Below are 19516 nucleotides of genomic sequence, written 5' to 3' on the forward strand. Positions count from 1 at the left end.
AATTTCACATTGACCTTGAAAATATTGTAAAAATTGAATCAATAGAAAAACTTTGATAGATTTTTAAAGTTTAAAAATTGGAAAATATTTAACTCGTAAAATTCTATTGATTTTATTATGTAAAATAATGGCTGCATGAAGGCACGTCGGCATTTTGTAAACATTTTGTAAACACTGTTTTTTAAAAAATAAAAACTAATATTTCTATTATTTTTTATACAACTTTAATAGTTTATTTTGGAAGTATATTCCATATAGAAAATAAACAACCCACTTTTAAAAGAGAAATTATGAGTCTTTAATATTTTTATTCGCGGTTTTGTGTTAGGGGTGTCAAAAATTCCCAAAAAATTCTGATACACGTAGTTAAGGGGTCATAATTGGGGTCAAATTAAAAAAATTGACTGCTTTTTTTTTTCTTTTTTTTTTTTTTTTTTGTTTAACATACACCTCCAAACACCCAGGCAACGCCAGGCTGAAATGCTAGTATAATATATAAATTTAAAAAAAAAAGTTTAGTTGCTACTCTTGTGTTTTTCCTATCTTGAAAAGTTTGCTTTGTTAAAGAAAGATTTCTTTTGCAAGCTTCATTATTTATTATTTATTTAATTTAAAGTCTCTTCATCAACCTTAAATAGATTACTCAGCCGTTCTCATTATGTGGAAGAGTTTTTTTGTAGAACTGCACGGCTGTGGAACTCTCTGCCGCTTGCCTGTTTCTCACCCCCAAATTCAACTTGGATGTCTTCAAGTCCAACACAAATTCCTGATGAACCGCCCCCTTAAGTAATGACACCTATCAAATCCCCAATACTAACTATTACTACGATACTATCCCACTGATTAGTGTACACACAATAAACCTTAGCCCCGAGTGGCTCCTGGGCCTTGATAAGTATTCTCAGCAATTACTGCCATCCGTAGTTGTTGTCATCTCACCACGTTTTGGCCAAGTAACCAAGTAAGCCTCTGGCTGGCTTTGGGTAGGATTGAAACTGCTATCTTCAGACAATTCTCACCTGGAACGTCTCTATCCATTTGGCCAAAACGTAGTGAGACGACAACAACTATCGATGGCAGTAATTGCTGAGAATGCAGTTAGGAAATTCAGAGTTTCTATCCCGTCATGGTTACCACCTGATGAAGGCCAGTGGAATAGTTGGCTGAAACGTTGTGAAACAACATCTAAGAAAGATGAGGATAATAGTCCGCAATAAATAAATAAAATACCTGATCTTGTTTGACGAATCCTCGGGAACAGCTACAAAGAATGAATCAATAAATCTCAGGTTGTCTTATCAGCAACTTTTATTTCCGATGTTTCTCCATTGGAAAGATCTGACGCATTCTCTTCCCCTCTACTGGGAGCCATCACCGTCCAACTGAATCTGCTCTCTCTCATTCCCGTTCTTTGACTGCGTCTGCTCTCTCTCTCTCGCTTCCGATCTCTGACTGATCCAAAAATCGTGTCTTTTCCCAAAATTCTACCTATTAGTCTACCTCACTTTATAATGACCTCTACGTAAGACTACGTCAGACTCTAGAGGTCCATCTATTTTTAATTTGTTCTAACATTCTTTAAGTTTGTTCTAACATTCTTGAAGTTATTAAACATCTTAACATAAATGATTTTCTCCGCAAATATTTATTTCGCTATGACAACATTCTATTTTTACAAATCATAACAATTGTCGACTAGCAATAGCTTTGGTGTTGCCCTGTTATATCTAACACGATAAAACGGTCCATATTCTGTACAAGTACCCATTTTGTAATATGTTAGCATAAATCTCTATTTTAAAGAAGCTATTTTTTTTTCAAGAAGTCCAGCTGATTTTCTGGTTGGTCTAGTTTTCGAAGTAGATATTTTTCCCGTCAACAGCCTGTCATCTGCAGCATACATTTATGCACTCTAAATAAACACGCAGCATTGTGCATGTTTGCGCATCCCATTTTCTTTTTTTCTTTTTTTTTTTTTTACTTTGGTTAGTGTTATACCGGCCTTCCTTGAACAGAGAAATTTACACTGATTAGCACTATAAATAGCGCTAGTAATTCCAACACAGATGAGAGAGATGCGACTGCACTTCAACTGCTAGCCGAGTGCCCAGCAGATATACAGGCGTTCCTATCTTTGTACATTATTGTTAATACACTTGTTTCTTAACCGAACCTGGACTTGATTGTTCTTATTTTCACTGTTGTTCCACAACAAAACAGTTATTGTCTGTTTTCTTTATATAATAGATTTTTTTTTGCTTTCTTTTCTTCCACAGGGTTCATTTGCTGAAAATCTGCAATTTTTATTAGAAGCCTTAAAAAGTGGTATGTATAACATCTTTTAAACGTATTTTGGTGGTGTTGAAGCCACCACTCCACCTCCTCCCAGTCTAGATTAAAGCTGTCAGAGGGGTCAGGGTTCAAATATCTTTTTCGGTTGTTATTATATAACCATTTGTAACCACCTGTAACACCTTTTTGGGACAGTAATCTCACTATAGCCACACCCTAATCGACGGTATTCTCACTATAGCCACACCCATTTTATTCGGCCATTATTGTTTCACTGAATTGACCTGACTTTGATTACACCTGTGTAAACTTTTGTTGAAAATTACCTTTTTAAACATCAAATTTTTAACTTCTTTGCTTTTTGACACTTGATGAAGTGTATTGTTTCTTCACAGCAGATGCCTGTGTCGGGTTCATAATTTTTATTCAAATCACCTTCTGGTACATTTGATAATTATTTTATTGTTTATTACATTCGTTGCTGGGGCTTTTGTCAAAATGATTTCTCGATACGCATGGTCTAGATATCCAACATCATTTAGCAGACAAAGATGTGCAATGATGAATAAACACGTTACTAATTAAAATTAAACTTTGAACGAATATGCGTTACTTTTCATTGTTGATTCTTTATTTTTGATATCTTTCTGTAATTTTAACACAATCTGACTAAGATATTGAGAAATGTTTTTTTTTTTTTATGCAAAATTCAAACAATCTTTATTTATGAAACAATGTCAGTTAATGGTTGCCCATTTTCAGCTTCCCATATTTGTGCTCTTTCCAAAACATTATTCACGACAGATTGCAGAATCTCTGGATTGCGATTTAACTTCCTTATTTCGTTCCTGATGTTTTACTTCAATTTTTGCAGGATTTGGGGTTCGATATTTTGAGGTTTGCCAGCTCACGGAATGAAACAAAGGAGATAAATCGCAATCCAGAGATTCTGCAATCTGTCATGAGTAATGTTTTTTGGAAAGAGCACAAATATGCGAAGCTGAAATTGGGCGAAAGACATTATTTTTCATAAATAAAGATTGTTTGAATTTTGCATTTTTTAAATATTTTTTTATATTTTTTTTCAGATTGTGTTAAAATTACAGAAAGATATTATCAAAAATAAAGAATTTATTTAAGGTCAAAACCCTTCAGTGACTTTTTGGACACCTTGTATTCATTTTCAGAACAGCTTGTCTGCTTATTTTTTATATTTTTACTTTTATTAATGGTGTTTCTAAATGTAGTATTGGGAATCCCAGCTTAATTGCTATATAGGTAGTTTTAGAAATAGAAGTTATATAAGCATATTTTTTGTTTCCTCTCAGCGATTTAGCAGGGTCAGAAAAGGTTGGGTTTGAGAGGTGTCCAACTCAAGCCACCTTTTCACGACCTAGATAGAATGCACCAGAAATTAGGGGTGACACAGGAATTGTGGTCGTAGGCTTCCGGTTGATGACCACATAGGCTGAGAGTGGTTTTGTGCAGCAGAAAATGCAGATGAGAGATCTCGGGTCTCTAACAACCAGGGTCCGAGATGATAGGCTTGCCTTGAATAAAAGATTGAAGCGTCAGTCCATCTTGTTGTCATTAATGAATCTGTCTGCAGCGACCACTCCCCAATGAGATGGCAGACCAGTGACCAGAAGATATCATCCGCTGGGCAAGGCAACCAGGTATGTTCTGTTACAAACAGCCACCTCGCCATCAAATACTGTTTTATTATTCTGCTAGTAATATAAGATAGACGTTTGATTATATGTTCGAACTGAATGAGGATCCACCAAAACCTAGTGTTAAAATCAGTCTGAAGAAATTCTCTTTCCCTGGCCGAGGACAGAGAGAGTTACGTGTCGCAGCGGAACAGTTACTACACTGCGATCCGATCTCGGAAACAAAGGAAGAACCCACTCCAGATTTCACCACCCACGGAGAGAGAGAGGAAGAGAGAATGAGAGAGTTAAAGGTTCACTCGATGGTAACACCTCCCACCTCCTCCAATATGAAGGCAAGTGACAGGGCCCTCGGTCAATGCACGTAGTGACCTCATTTGCGCCAAGAAGCAGAAAGGAATCAAAATACGATTTCGTCAATTCTATTTTTAGAATCAAGGGCCAAAACAAATAAAGGAAAATAAATAATGATTCTCTTACGCGGGCAGTTCGACCATAAAGGCTGATCGCGTAAAACGTGTTTCTGGAGAACCAAAGCGATATATCACATTTCTGAAGTTGGCAAAGACGGAGAAAAAAAGATACGTAAATTAATCGCTCGATAAAGCTATTTTGGATAACCCAAAACGGATGCCGACAGGCATGTTTAAAAAAAAAAAGAAACAAATCGAAAAAATCTGCAAAGTCATCGTTTGGAATATCTGTCTCTCACACGGAGACCAACTGAACTGGAATGTGTCGCGCTGCCTTGAAACACTGAATTTGGTGATTGAAACTTTCTTCCTTCACAAGAGATTTTATTTGGATCAACTGTAGCAATTGCAAATTGTCAAAAGAAAAGAATTGAACTGTAAGTGCAAAAAAAAAACACTTTACTTTCTTTCTCTGTCGAGCTGGAGATCGGATTTTGCTGCCGTTTACCCTTTTTCTTTCTGTTATAGGATTCTCTTTCAGTTCGTAAGTTAAAAATATTCCCCAATCCCATCTTTCTTTCCCCTTATCATTAATAAATTTAGTTTTATATGATTTGAAAGTGTTTGTTTCGTTATCTCTTGCAAATCTTATTGTGTTCGATTTTTGTGTCTATTTTGCATCCGCCTGTCTCACAGAAAATAATTGTTGTTTTATTTGTTTCAAACCTTTTTTGTACAAAAAAGGAAAATTGAACCCAATTGAGACCTATGAACATACACCTAATGCAGAAGATTTGTCTGCCTATGATAAACATTCACTTGTCATAAATCCTTACCCATATCCCTTGCTTGCATTTTATTGTTATATTTAAATATTGCCCCAGCCCGTATGTAATAGTACGCATTTGCATATACACGTCTCGAAGACTTTCAAGGCAAGAAACAGTGTAAGGATAAGAACACACACACACACACACACACACACATATACATATAACAGTGAACTGCACGTAAGATACGTAAGAGCATACACACCCACACCCATATATGTAAGAACACGGACTCTTAAAAGTACCTTTAGTAGTAAAAGAAACAAGAAACAGTAAAAAGTAAACAATTAAATAAATAATAATAAATAAACACGCAGACAATATCTTTTAGCATAAAGAGCTTTTACCAATTTTCTTATATATATTCTGAGTCAAACAAAGAGAGATGTGGTTGTTGGCCCAACTTGTCTGGAAATTGCAGTTTTGTTTTCATGAGATTAGCTTCTCTAACTTAAATGCACCAAACATTGATGTTAGTGTTTTATTTTCCTTTTCCAAACTCTAATCATGTTCTGCAAAGCGAAAGCAATTTTTCTCTCCAAAACAACCAAACCAAACACTATGAATAAATATTTGAAGCATCAAAACTTTTGCCAAAATGATTGCATCCGAGAAGAGTTGATATGCTACAAAACAACCAAACCAAACATCATGAATAAATATTTAAAGATATAAACAGCTTGAAGCTTAATAAATTTTTTTTTTTTTCAAAATTGCTGGATTCAACATTAAATATTAAAGGTTGATATACCATAAAACAAAACTACCATTCTTTTTGTAAACAACAAAACCTTTTTTCTTTTTTTTTATTTTCAGGTGATGATAGCAGTAAACCGATTCTCTTTGTATTGGAGGAATTTGATCTTTTTGCCCAACACCACAACCAAACACTTTTGTATAACCTTTTTGATGTGGCTCAATCTGCTCAGACGCCAATCTGTGTTTTAGGTCTTACATGTCGAATGGCAAGTATTACAGCACTTGTTCTCATCGAATTTGATGTGCTGTTGATTTTATATTTTATATATATGTTTTTGGTTATGCGAGCAACCTGGGATTCTTATGTCAAGAACAACAAGAAGCAATCAATTTTAAATTAGACAAACTGTCATGCTGTGTTGTTGGGCCCCTGATTTATGGGAGAGGAACCTATGTTTTCAGTGGCGTACGTCCTTTAGTCCAGACGATTGCCAGATAACCGTCCATTAGTTCTTCCTGAAATTTTGCCACAAATTGTATTTCATTAAATAAATATGCACAGTAAAAAAAAAAATTTTTGCTAAAATTCCCATTGTAACCCCAGGGGCTAAAGAGGTCAAAAATGCCCCCAAAATGACATGTTTTGCCCTATAACTTTTGATCCCTCCATTAGATTTTTCTGAAACTTGGCCAAAATGTGGAGCTCATTGTTCTTGATATAAATCCAGTATGGGTGACCCTGGCAAAATTCTGGTTTGCGTCCCCAGGGACTTTCAGTGCAAAAAATGCCTCTTTTTGTGGCTCTTTTTTCATATTTTTCAACAAAAACTTGATATTTCTGACTGTATAGTTGTTTTTCACGGTGGTCAACTCAAATATACATGTTAAACCTGAAACTGCACCATTATCCATTTACATTGGGATTCAGCATCTCTAGGGGCTCAAAAGAGGTAAAAAATGACACTTTTTTTATCCATCCATTAGATTTTCCTGAAACATGACCAAAATGTGGATGCCATTGTTCTTAATATAAATTCAGTATGGGTGATCCTGACAAAATTCTGGTTTGCATCCCCTTGTGACTTTTAGGGCTAAAAAAACATACCTTTTTGGAGCTCTTTTTTCATGTTACTCAAAAACTTCATATGTATGTCTATATAGTGGTTTTCCATGGTTCTGAATTCAAATATACATGTGTTAAGGCATGAAACTTCACCTTTTGTCTATTTTCACTGGGATTCGGCATTCCCAGGAGCTCAAAAGGGGTCACAAACGCCCCAAAATTGAAAAAAAAATGACACTTTTTACCCTATAACTTTTGATCCATTCATTAGATTTTTCTGAAACTTGGCGAAAATGTGAAGGCAACGTTGGCCCTTCACTCTTCTCACATTCATCATTTCTTCACTATTTTTTGTGGTGTCATCTCATATGCAGCACCAGAGGGGGATCACACATGCGCGGCTTGTTTTGTTTTTTTGGGGTTTTTTTTTTTGTTAAAGATCTTTGTAAAAACATAAGTTTGTTTTTTTTCCAGACTGACGGGCCATAATTTGCATGAATTAAATAATTTGTTGATATACCTACTTTCCATTGTCATTTTTATTTTAGTATTCATTTACTATAAAAAAAAAAAAACATGGTGTGTTATGTATTTGCTGTGACCAGTTGTTCAAAATGCGTTTGTCCAGTCTTTATAAATGTTAACATATACTTTTGACGCTAGTATAAGATATATATACACACTGACAGCAAAGTAAAAATCACAACAGTTGAGCTACAAAAATATATTGCTTTTATTTCACACCAACAAATCTGCTTTTGATTATAAATTATTACAGATGATTTAACATTTCTGACAGGCAGATTTCGTATTTATTATTATATTATAGTGGACCCAATATAATATAATAGTAATAATATAGTAATTATTTAAATAGTTTTAAAAAAAAAATGACTTGTGCACGACCACTGAGAATCAAAACCAAAACATTTAGCCTATGATTTACTGTTTCCTTTGACGTTAATGTTTGAGGTATAAATACATGTTTGCTGCAATGCTAAAAATTAAAACATAAACCAATAGCTATTACGTTATGCATGCATATTCGTAATGCCATCGTTTGACCTTCACATGACGAATTTCATTTTTTTAATCTTCACACTTTTGCACCGATTTTCCTTGGCTAAAACCCAAATACAGTTTCGCATGGGTTTAAATACCCTGTATATTAAGTTTCATGTCTGTAGACCAAAAACTGACAGGAGTTTGGTGGGCAAAATTTTTTAAGCAAAAATATATACGCATACATAAATATATATAGAAAGAGGTTTGTGTTTACTATAACCTTTTTACGCAAATATTTTGTGAGTATAAATCATGTACAATATTTGCATGAATATAATTATACGTAATAGTTAACTAAAGATGATCATCCCATAAGAAACCCCAAAAAACTAATAGGGAATTTATTAAAATAAATGTTTAAAAGAATATGCAAATTAGCTAGATCTTTTGTAGATGAATGCAATTCCACAGCCCGTATATAAAAAAGTTGTATTTTCTTTTTAATAACTAGAAAAAAGGGTTTTTAATATGAATGTCAATACACAAAAGAAAATTGTAGGAGTATAGATAAGTTCAGTCATCGTAACAATGCAATCTGGAATCCCCTCTGATCGATTTGGGTGGAATAAAAAATAGGAGGCATTACTTTTGGAACACCCCCTCCTATGTCATCTCGATCGTTGCTGTAAACAAATGGGTTTTGCCCAGGCATAAAATACGCTTAAATATGTTATTTTAATTTGTCCAGATTTCGTATATATTATTATAGAGTCATGATTTCAAAATTTAAAAAAAAAAAACAAGTAATATGGTGTCATCAGTTAGAATCCAAATCATTCAAAGCCGGGGATGACGTTATCATTGTACCAACGTGACACACATAAACTAAGATGAATGAATAAAATGTTTAACAGTTTTTTTTTTCTTTCAATTTTGACTCGTTTTTGACCCCTTAAAAACAATTATTATAGAGTTGTGTCCTGAATTATTAACTTCGCACCGGACTTACTACTTAGATATAAATAAGTCACTTGTCCCCATTCCCCTCCTCGCCCCGTTTTTTTTTTTTTTTTTTTTTTTTTTTTTTAAATGGAGAGTAGATAATACAGTGGATGTGTTATCGGCAGCTCCAGTAACTCTCGCTTCTCCTATTTTGTCATTCAGTCCTCATTCAATGAGTGATTTTTCTGACAAAGGGTGAAGAAAATGCTGCTTAAAGGTCGGTAATACTTGGTGACCAGTAGTCTGAGATGTCGGAAATTTTCCTGTCTTTGTCTGTCCTTGTGGTCATGTCACTAGTAAGGGTGCTGGAGGTAAACGTTTTGTCTGGGCTGACGTTATCTGCCTGATAGTCAGGGACCCGAACCTTGGATTAACCACTAAGGAGGCTGTCCTATCAGCAGGCGCAAAGTACTGGGACTGCTGTATTGCCATTTGGTGAGTGGATCTGGACCATGCAGTAGTCTCTGGTGGGGCCTCTCGATGCCATACTAGTGGGTAATTGTTACGGCTTTACCTTTTCGTGTGCTACAAAAAAAAAATTTTCCTGTCTTTTTCTCTCTTACTCTCCCTCTCTGTACTGCTCTAACCAAGTATGCCGACCTATTCCACAAATCCCAAAACCTCAACATGAAATATCTCCAGAATAAAAACTCGATTAAACCTAGAACCCCATCTTCCAACGTAGACCCCTACTACCAGGTCTCCTTCTCCAATATAAGGGGTCTACGTTCCAACCTTTCTGAGGTTGAAACCCAATTACAGGAGACGAAACCGGACATATTATTTCTAAGTGAAACTGGAATAGGGCCGACCACTTCCCTAGATGAGTTCATAATTAATGGATACTCCAATTTAACAGCTAAATCTGACACCCAAGATCGCCATGGCCATGGAATATGTGCCTACATTAAGGATGGCTTCCCGTGTGGCAGGGATATCTCTAGAGAAGATCCTAATTTACCCTATATGTGCTTCAGGGTTGCACTTGCTAACACCACTGCATTTATATTTGGCCTCTATAGGCCCCACAACAGCGGAGTTACTATCTTTAAAAGCATATCTGAGAAAATAGACCACATACTGTCTTCACATCCCTCGGCTAACATCCACATATGTGGTGACTTCAACGTCCATAACGTGGAATGGCTGACCCATTCAAATAAGACAGATGATGAGGGGAGGTTTTGTCATGATTTTGCCATTGCTTATGACCTCACTCAGATTGTTCGCGAACCCACCCGTGTGCCCGATACACCCGATCAATATGCAAGCCTCTTAGACCTTTTTCTCTCAACTTCCCCTGAGCTATGTTCATGTACCGTTCATTCTCCTCTAGGATCCTCCGACCACTCCGTCGTATCAGTTAAGATAAAAACGAAATGTAAGAAGCCCCCAGACGTACCCCTCCACCGTACTGTATACCGATACCCTATGGCTGACTGGGATAGCTTCCGTACATTCATATCTGATTTACCTCTGCACTCCATGTTTAAAAAGGAAGTGTCCTCTATAGTATCAGATCTGACCGAATGGTTAATTGTAGGCATAGACCAATTCATACCATCTAAAAAATTCCAACAAAAACCTAACAGCCAGCCATGGTTCTCCCCAGAATGTGCTGCTGCTATCGCGCACAGAAATCACTTTTTCCATAGCTACCAACGTAATAGATGCACTGAGACTAAAGCTGCTTTCAGGTCTGCCAGCAACCACTGTAAAAGAGTAATAAAAAATGCAAGAGAGCTATATGCCCAGTCTGTTAAATCCAAAGTAGCTGATCAGCGGCTTGGATCCCACCAGTTTTGGCAAATAACAAATAGGATCCTGAACAGAAGTGTGCATTCTATCCCAACCATTATCAATGGACCAGAGGTCATCTCGTCAGCGTCAGACAAGGCCAAACTATTTGCAAAGAACTTTGCAGCTAATTCTACGCTATGCGACGACGGCCATCAACTCCCCATATTTCCTCCTATAACACAGAACAAGCTAGGTAACATACAAATATCCGTGCATGAGGTCGCCAAGCTAATAAAAAACCTAGATTCCAGTAAAGCAACTGGCCCTGATGGCATCCCAATTATAGTGTTAAAAAAGCTTCAACCAGAACTTGCTCCCATACTTACGAAAATATTTAAGCGTTGCCTTAAGGAGAAGTGCTTTCCGACCCCCTGGAAGACCTCATCAGTTTGCCCTGTATTTAAGAATTCAGGTGATAAGTCCTCTCCCTCTCAGTACAGACCAATAAGTCTCCTGTCTGTTATGAGTAAGTTGCTGGAATCCATATTAAATAGAGAAATAGTCAACCACCTCAGCAGGAATAACCTTCTTAGTGACACACAATATGGTTTCCGCTCTGCACGATCTACCGCAGATGTGCTGACGGTTATATCCCACAGGATTAGTGAATTTCTTGACAAAGGCTTCCTTTCTAGGGCAATTGCTCTTGACATATCAAAGGCCTTCGACAAGGTATGGCATAAGGGTCTACTTCACAAGATTTCCAGCTACAGTATAACTGGAAATGTTTTCTCAATCATTAAATCATTTCTCTCCGATAGGCTCATAAGAGTAGTGGTAGATGGACAAAAATCGGAGGCCTGCAATATAAATGCTGGAGTCCCTCAGGGGTCAATCCTGGGCCCAACTCTCTTCCTGATCTACATCAATGACCTCCCTAAACACATACTTAAATCATTCGTTGACATCTAAACTGATGACACGACAATCTACGGCAACACATCAAAGGCTGTAAATGACAAAGTTCTCTCGGATTCTCTCTCCTCTGATCTCGAGCGCGTGGTTCAGTGGGGGAAGATGTGGCTTGTTACCTTTAATGCATCCAAAACCAAACTCCTATCCTTACATCATCAACGCTCTGATCCCCAGCTGGCATCAATTGTGATGGATGGCTCTCGTCTGGGTGAGGCCCCGTGTTTTGACAAGCTTCTGGGTTTGACCTTTACTCCTGATCTGAAATGGAACACGTACATCAAGTCTGTTGCCAAGGTCGCTGGAAAGATGGTGGGATCCTTCTACCGCTCCAGAAGATATCTCACTACTGATGCAATTCTCTATCTATATAAAAGCCAAGTACGTCCAAGGATGGAATACTGTTGCCATATCTGGGCAGGAGCTGCTAAAAACAGCCTATCCTGCCTTGACAGAGTACAAAATAGACTTCGTGGCTTAGTGGGGGATGCCCTTTTCTCTACCCTGCAACCTCTCTCCCACAGAAGAGACGTTGCGAGCCTATCCTTGTTTTATTGTTATTTTCATGGCAGGTGCTCGTCTGAACTCCAATCTCTGGTCCCCCCTCGCCAATCTTTCACGAAAAACACCCGTCTAGCTGAATCCACTGTGAAAAATTTCCCCCACACTATATCTGTGCCTAAATCAAAACGCGGATTCCATGAACAAAGCTTCTTTCTTAGGACTGCACGCCTGTGGAACTCTGTTCCGTCTGCCTGCTTCCCTCCGGTCTACAACTTCAAGTCCAATGTTAACAAATTCCTAATGAACCGCCCCCTTAAGTAAACACTTCATCAAATCTCCACACTAACGCAATGTACTTGCAATAACCCTTATCCCTGAGTGGTTTCCGGGCCTTGATAAGTGGTGATGACTGTGTAAAAAAAAAAAAAAAAAAAGATTTCAAAACAAAAAAAAAAAAGTAACATGGTGTCATCAGTTAGAATCCAAATCAAAACCCCATGCTTTGTCGAAAGAGAAAACAAAAACATGTAAAGAACCAATTCGAAAAAAGAAACCGTACTCATGCGGTGTTTGGTGCCATTCAGTTCAAACCAAATACAATTTGTTTAAGCATATGAGGGAGTATTCGGGAGAGACCTCATTTTCTTGTAAAGTGTGTGCGCTAAGTTTCGCTCATAAATCGAGTCAACTATCACACATGCAAATACATTCTGGCAAGAAGAGAGAACTTGAATGCCTACTAGACACTATCCTCGAGTGTCTAAGGTCTCTCTGTACAGGGGTCTGTCAGATCAACTTGGTATGAGGATACTTTTTCCATAGAAGTAAACCCTGACCAAATATTCAAAATCACATAGTATTCGCTGCCCAAATAAGATCTCCTCAGTACGGCTACCCCACATTAGCTTTTACGAGGAATGGTGCACCTTCTCCAAGTGATATTACCGCAAGTAATAGCACGAAGCTGGATACTCCACCAGACTAGATAAATTCTTGTCCTGGAATCCAGTAAGACCAAGAGACCAGCATGAAAGATATACTACAACGTATGAAAATGGTTAATTGGGGAGAGGAAAATTATGTTCTCAATTTCTTTACTAACTCAGTGTTTGAGAGATTAAGAACTTTAATGGAACATTCGAATATTTATGTATCTCATATAGAGTTCAAGTGTTAGCCCCTGGTTGTGGGCCCCTTGATTTCTGAGAACTTTGACTGAAGTAAAATAAAGCAAGAAGACACATATTTGTGAAGTTTGTGGCTTTTCTTTTACAAAAAAATCATATTTGCAGAAATACATGTGACGTCAAAGCTGGTGACATTATCACTGTACCAATGTGACACGCATATGAACTGATTAAAAGTTAAAAAAAATAAACTAAGTTGAATGTACAAAATGTTTAACAATTTTTTTTTTTTTCAATTTTGACCCCTTAAAAACTATTTTAACCAGTTAAAGACCCATAAAAAAAACGGTCTGTAAAGAACCCAATCATTTGAAGCCCCTAGCGCCACTCTGCGACTTTTAGTTTCAGAGGAGATAGAGTTCGAAAATATGGAGACAGACAGACAGACATATAGCCGTTTATATATTAGATGTATGTTTTTAAAATAAGTGAAAGCTAGTTGAGGAGACGATAGAATTCAAATTTGAAACAATTCATTTTGAAATGTGTGACGTCAAAATTGTTTACCTTAGCGACATCGGATTTATCACCATCTGTGCTGATTGAATATTGATGCTTCCGTTCAGTCTCGAAAGACAAAGGATACCCCCCTGTAGGGGCAACTGCGTGCGTTATTGAGGTGCAATCCACAAACACACCTCTCCTGAATCAGCACTGTTTGAGTCCAGTGGAAAAGAGAAGTCCAGGACGACTGGAAACAATGCCGAGATAAGCAGAGAGCACACGCAGCACCTGGAAATCCCAAATGGTCACCCATTTAGTACTAACCAGGTTCAACATTGCTTAACTTCGGTGATACAGCAGGAACTGGTGTGTCAATGTAATTATGCCGTATATTGAAATTGCTGATTGAAAAGATTGGTTAAAATTGTTGCTTTTTTTTTTTTTTTTTTTTTTTTTTTTTTTTTAAGTCAACAGGAGGATAGAATTTGAATTTGGAACAATCTATAAAATATAAAAGCGAAAATGTATGTATGTGTGTTCGCTTTTTCTGTGTGTCTACAAAACGCTTCTTTCAGAGAAGCGGTCACTCAGTTCACAACTTTTTAAAACACATACAAATCGTAATATCTCACACTTAACAACGAAGCTCGCCTGTCTATTTAATTTGCTCGATTTCGGGAAGATAAATATTCAATATTTGTCGCTCGCCACATGTGACTTAGTCTTTTTCCTATAACATCTGGGGGGGGGGGGGGCGAGGAAAAAAGCGTCAGCAGTAAATGAAATCCTGCAGTCAAACTGACCTCATTAACTCATTAAAACGAGCACCTGCTAAATCCAACTAATTAAATAAATTCAAACATGTTTTCATAAGCATGTCGCGGTGGGGCAATGGTTAACGTTTTTTTTTTTTTCACAACTTTGCCTCAACGGTTCGGGTTAGAGATCCTCATACTTACTTTTTTTTTTTTTTTTTTTTTTTACCCCAAACACCCGGGCAACGCCGGGTACCCCTCACTAGTTCATTTTGAAATGTGTAAAGTCAAAGTTTTTTACCTTAGCGATATCAAATTGATCACCATCTTTGCTGATTGGATACATTTATTTGAAATTGTAGTTGTTATCTTGCAAAATAGCAGATTTTTATCCGATCTACAACTCCATGTAAAGAACGCAGCTTATAGCAGCAGCAGTAGATCTTGTCCCGAGCTGCAACACAACGTAAACCACAGATGGTAACAGCAGCAGCAGCAGCCATACAAAAGTATTATGGATTATCAACAGTAATGGCGATCGTTCGTGCTGACCTGTCATGGTTTGATTGGATATTAATGACATGTTAAAGTTTCAGGAACTACCTTCTTTCTGTCTATCGTTTCATTACAACACCCAGTTCATTCCGTCGAAGAAATATTCAACATAACGCATTTAACCAAGGAAATAATCAAGCTTGAAAAAGAAATCATCTTAATTTCCACAACAGACTACAACATATATTGACACAGATAATTTAAAGAAAAACATTGTGGCTGACAAACTTAGTTTCACTCTATTATTTTTTCCTTTGCTCTTTATTCTAACACTACACTAAGTTTACTGTTTTATTTCACTACAGTTGATATTGTGTAGAACAATAAGAAAATCATAGTGAACAATGCATTCAACAAAATTTCACACACATTTCTAGATACCTATATCTAATAAGTTCAAAAGAACGGACACACTTAGGGAGGTATTTTGGTGGTCAAGTCACTAAATAGAGATTAGCTGGTTTCCCGGCATAGCCCAGGATGTAATATAGATTTACTGAAATACATGTTCTAGCTGGTTTCTAGGCGTTGCCAGGGATGTAATATAGACACATTATGTTGTATATTACCTATTCTCTTCTCCCTAAGGTAAAACAATTTCATATACATGCTGTAAATTACCTATGCTAGGGATAAAACATGAACAATACCAGTCCTAGGGTAGATAAAACAAATAATACATAGAGATGAAAGATTCCTCTCCCCTAAGAATAAAACATATGTTCAATATCTGCTTTTGTTTTTTCATTGTTTATATGGTCCCGAGAAAGTTTGATTAGATACAGACAAACGTAAGTCCAGGAAACAGAGATCCCCTCACATAGCAGCAAATGAGGATAAACATTCACTCTCTCAGGCCAATCTGTCTACAGTGCAAGCATATAAATACTAACGCTAACTGCAGCAGGTGTGTGTGAGAGATCGTCAAAGGGATGTCTCGTATAGTTCCTTATCTCCTCTGTCACTATCGTCACAACATCAGCAGCCCGTAAGGCCTGCAACATCGACTACTACAATCACGCCGCCACTGTCCCCCCCTGCTTCTTCGTCTATGCTGACTCCAACATACTAACAAGTGACAGTACGACTACAGCTATAAGACAAAATTTAACTCCTTGGAGGCCCGGTCAATTCACAGAAAGCTGACTTTCAGCGTCATATCCTAACAACAAGAGACAATTTTAATTTCTCTCTTTTTTTTTTTCCGGAATAAATATTTAAATTTAAATTTCTTCGTCTGTCCTTCTTGCTCCCATACGCTTATTCGTTATTATATTTACTGGTATCAAGTGTTTAGATACGACATCCTTGTGACGGTAATATTACAGATTTTTAGTCGACAGGACAATGGAATTCGAATTTGGAACAATTCATTTTGAAATGTATAAAGTCAAAATTGTTTACCTTAGCGACATCAGATTGGTCACCATCTTTGCCGATTAAATGATCTCATTTATCTTTATATTAATACGATAGCGTGTGTCTTATTTTGTGTGTCACATTTACATCTTTTTTCTTCTGAGTGACTGCCATATAATTGTTATGACTTTTTATTCCTTGTAATAAATAATTTTAACAAAAATGCTTCATGAGTTTTTTTTTTTTTTTTTTTTTTTTTTCTTTCAATTTTCACCCCAAACAAGGCACAGTGCCACTTTGAAGCAGGGGGCTACTATCAGGAACTTAATTAGCAGGGTCATTATGAAGGGAGATGAGTAGAAAGATGTTTGTTAAGTTTTGGTTTCGGTTCTGATTAAAGCTGATGCACCCAAGTCATATGGATATATATTTTTATTTTTGAAATCACAACTTCATAATATATAAAAATCAATAGAAAATTGACTCTAGAATATTATATATGAAATCTGCATAAATTAAAATATCATGTTTTAGTGTATTTTACGACCGGGCTATGCCGGGCATTCGTGCTAGCTTAGATAAATACTTTTGCAGTTTTAAACAGTTTTAACAAAAGAGCTACAATAATATTAGGGTGTCTTAATTTATGCTGAACATACACAGAATGCCAACATCAATATATTACATATGAATGAGTCCGCTGTGGAATTTCCACAGGTCCCGCTAGTTTTTATTGATGTAAGAGTTGATAACGTATGAACAAATATGGAATGCTTGTTTTATTATTTTTTTTTCTAATTAAGTCGGGATGACGGTTGTCATACTGTTTTTCTCTTTTTTTTATTGCTCGATCCCATTTCACTGGAGATCGACTTCTCTTTGGGCTACTCCACTGTCCGGGAAAAAAAAACAATTTTCATTATTTCAGCTGTTTTGAAAGCTTTCCAATCGGATTATATGCATCGTCACGCTGGACTTAATTTTAAACTCCATTCTCTCTAAAGAACTATTTTCGCATTTCGGATCAACTTGAGAGAAACTTTTATGCAAGCTGAAATATTATGCACGGTTTATTTTTATATTTTTTTTACATATCCAACATTTTTGTCATTTCTTTATTTTGGCAATTTATATTGCAGTTTCACTTAATGCCATAAGTAGCAAATTTTAGCATTGCTACAAATATAATTTGCTGATTTCTTTATGTCCTCTGATGAGAAGAATAACAAGAATAGCATTCTTTGAAACTCTGCAGAATAAGGACTTTTTAAATTGTTTTTTGGAGTATTGAGTTGAACAATAAATTTTGATTGTAAAGTTCAACTTACAATTTTAATTTTCTTTCTCTTATAATAAGCTCTACTCTCTATTGCTTTTTAATTCGGTTGGGATTAAATTTTCCATATATAAATACTGTTATTTATATTTTAAGTTTACCATTGCGTATATCAGGTAAACACTATATCCCTTTGATTTCATTAATATATTTTTTTATTCATAGATTACTCAATTCTTTTCCTTGTCTTTTTTTCAGGATATAATGGAGTTATTAGAGAAACGAGTAAAATCTAGATTTTCACATCGACAAATCCATTTGTTCAACCAACTCACTTTCAGGCAATATACCGAAATCTTTCAACAATATTTGCATCTACCAGAGAAATTTATTAATCCAAAATTTGCTCTGAAGTGGAATAGCGGAATTGAGGTAAGATATTAAGGTGCTTCTTCATTATTGCAGCCAAATTGGAAAATCAAAATATTGAATTTCAAGTAAAACCGATTGTATAAACTGAATTGTCGTGTCACAGTAATGAACATATCCAAAACTTACGAAAAGCCATTGGGTAGAAAATTAATATATTAATGTAAATAGTTTTTAAAGAAAATTAGCAAAATTGAGTTTTTCTAAAAGAAAAAAAAACAAAAAAACGGAGAGTTTGAATCGTAACAAGGGAGGTAATTATTTTCTGAAAACTTTGAAAATCTTAAGCCAGTTTAGCAAAACTCAAATTTTTTCTAATTGCCTTTGAAAGCTGTTTTCATCAATAATCAATTTATTACCTTATCGTTTTTCATAATTTTTGGATATGTTCATTACTGTGACTTGACTATTAAGTAAATACCATTGGTTTTACTTGAAATTCAATATTTCAATTTTCGTACTAATAATGAAGCAGCACCAATATTTATTAAAGTAATGTCTGTTATCATAGAGTTTGTGTTAGTGATCAGACGATTCCAATAATTTTTCCCATTTCGATACAATTAATGATTTCGATTCTAAAATGCATTTTTTTGTCACGTAAATAAAAATGTATCTTTCAGTTTTATAATTTGTTACTTGTGAAAGATTTTTACATCAGAGTTAAACCTTTTAACATTTCAGTAATTGGAGTTGAGCATTTGAGCTAACCCATCTACACAGCCTTATATGTTATGCTAGCAATGATGGTTCTTTGGTTGTGTGCCCAATAAGATGTCAAACTCACAAACAGAAAAAAAAAAGTGATCAACACAAGCAAAACAAGAATAAGTGTCAAATGTTTAAACTGTGATTGGTAAGGCAGTAAACTGGTACATATTTGAAAAGGTGGACATGCATTTGGAGTCGGTCATAGCTAGAGCAAATTGGTACATGTTTGAGGAAAAGCAAGACGGAGCTGGCAGCCAGTGTAAGAGCAAGCAAAGGCCAAAAGAAAAGTAAGCCTGGAACCAGTGGAAGAGTAAACTGGAGGCAGTAGCTGAAAGAAGAGCAAGTTGGAGTTGGCAGCTGGAAAAAAAGCAAGCTGGAGCCGGCAGCCGGAAGAAGGGCAAGTTGGAACCAGTAGCTAAAGGAAGAGAAAACTGGAGCTGGTATCCAGAAGAGCAAGCTGGAGGCGACGGTTGGAAGAAGAGCAAGCTGGAGGCGGCGGTTGGAAGAAGAGCAAGCTGGAGGCGGCGGTTGGAAAAAGAGCAAGCTGGAGGCGACGGTTGGAAGAAGAGCAAGCTGGAGGCGGCGGTTGGAAGAAGAGCAAGCTGGA

General features: G+C 36.4%; 1 protein-coding gene across 4 annotated transcripts in view; it reads left to right on the forward strand.

Moving 5' to 3' along the window:
• The window catches only part of LOC145258212 (origin recognition complex subunit 4-like), a 68039-nt gene that overhangs the window by 32073 nt on the left and 16450 nt on the right, over positions 1–19516 (forward strand). For all 4 annotated transcript variants that reach the window (XM_080116151.1, XM_080116154.1, XM_080116152.1 and 1 more), the window contains exons 6-8: positions 2277–2325; positions 6025–6173; positions 18028–18201. In XM_080116151.1, coding sequence (XP_079972277.1) covers positions 2277–2325; positions 6025–6173; positions 18028–18201 — 372 coding nt within the window. The remainder of the gene's footprint in view (positions 1–2276; positions 2326–6024; positions 6174–18027; positions 18202–19516) is intronic.

The sequence above is a fragment of the Euprymna scolopes genome, chromosome 33, assembly GCF_053919585.1.
Source record: "Euprymna scolopes isolate OS-2025 chromosome 33, ASM5391958v1, whole genome shotgun sequence".
Taxonomy (NCBI): domain Eukaryota; kingdom Metazoa; phylum Mollusca; class Cephalopoda; order Sepiida; family Sepiolidae; genus Euprymna; species Euprymna scolopes.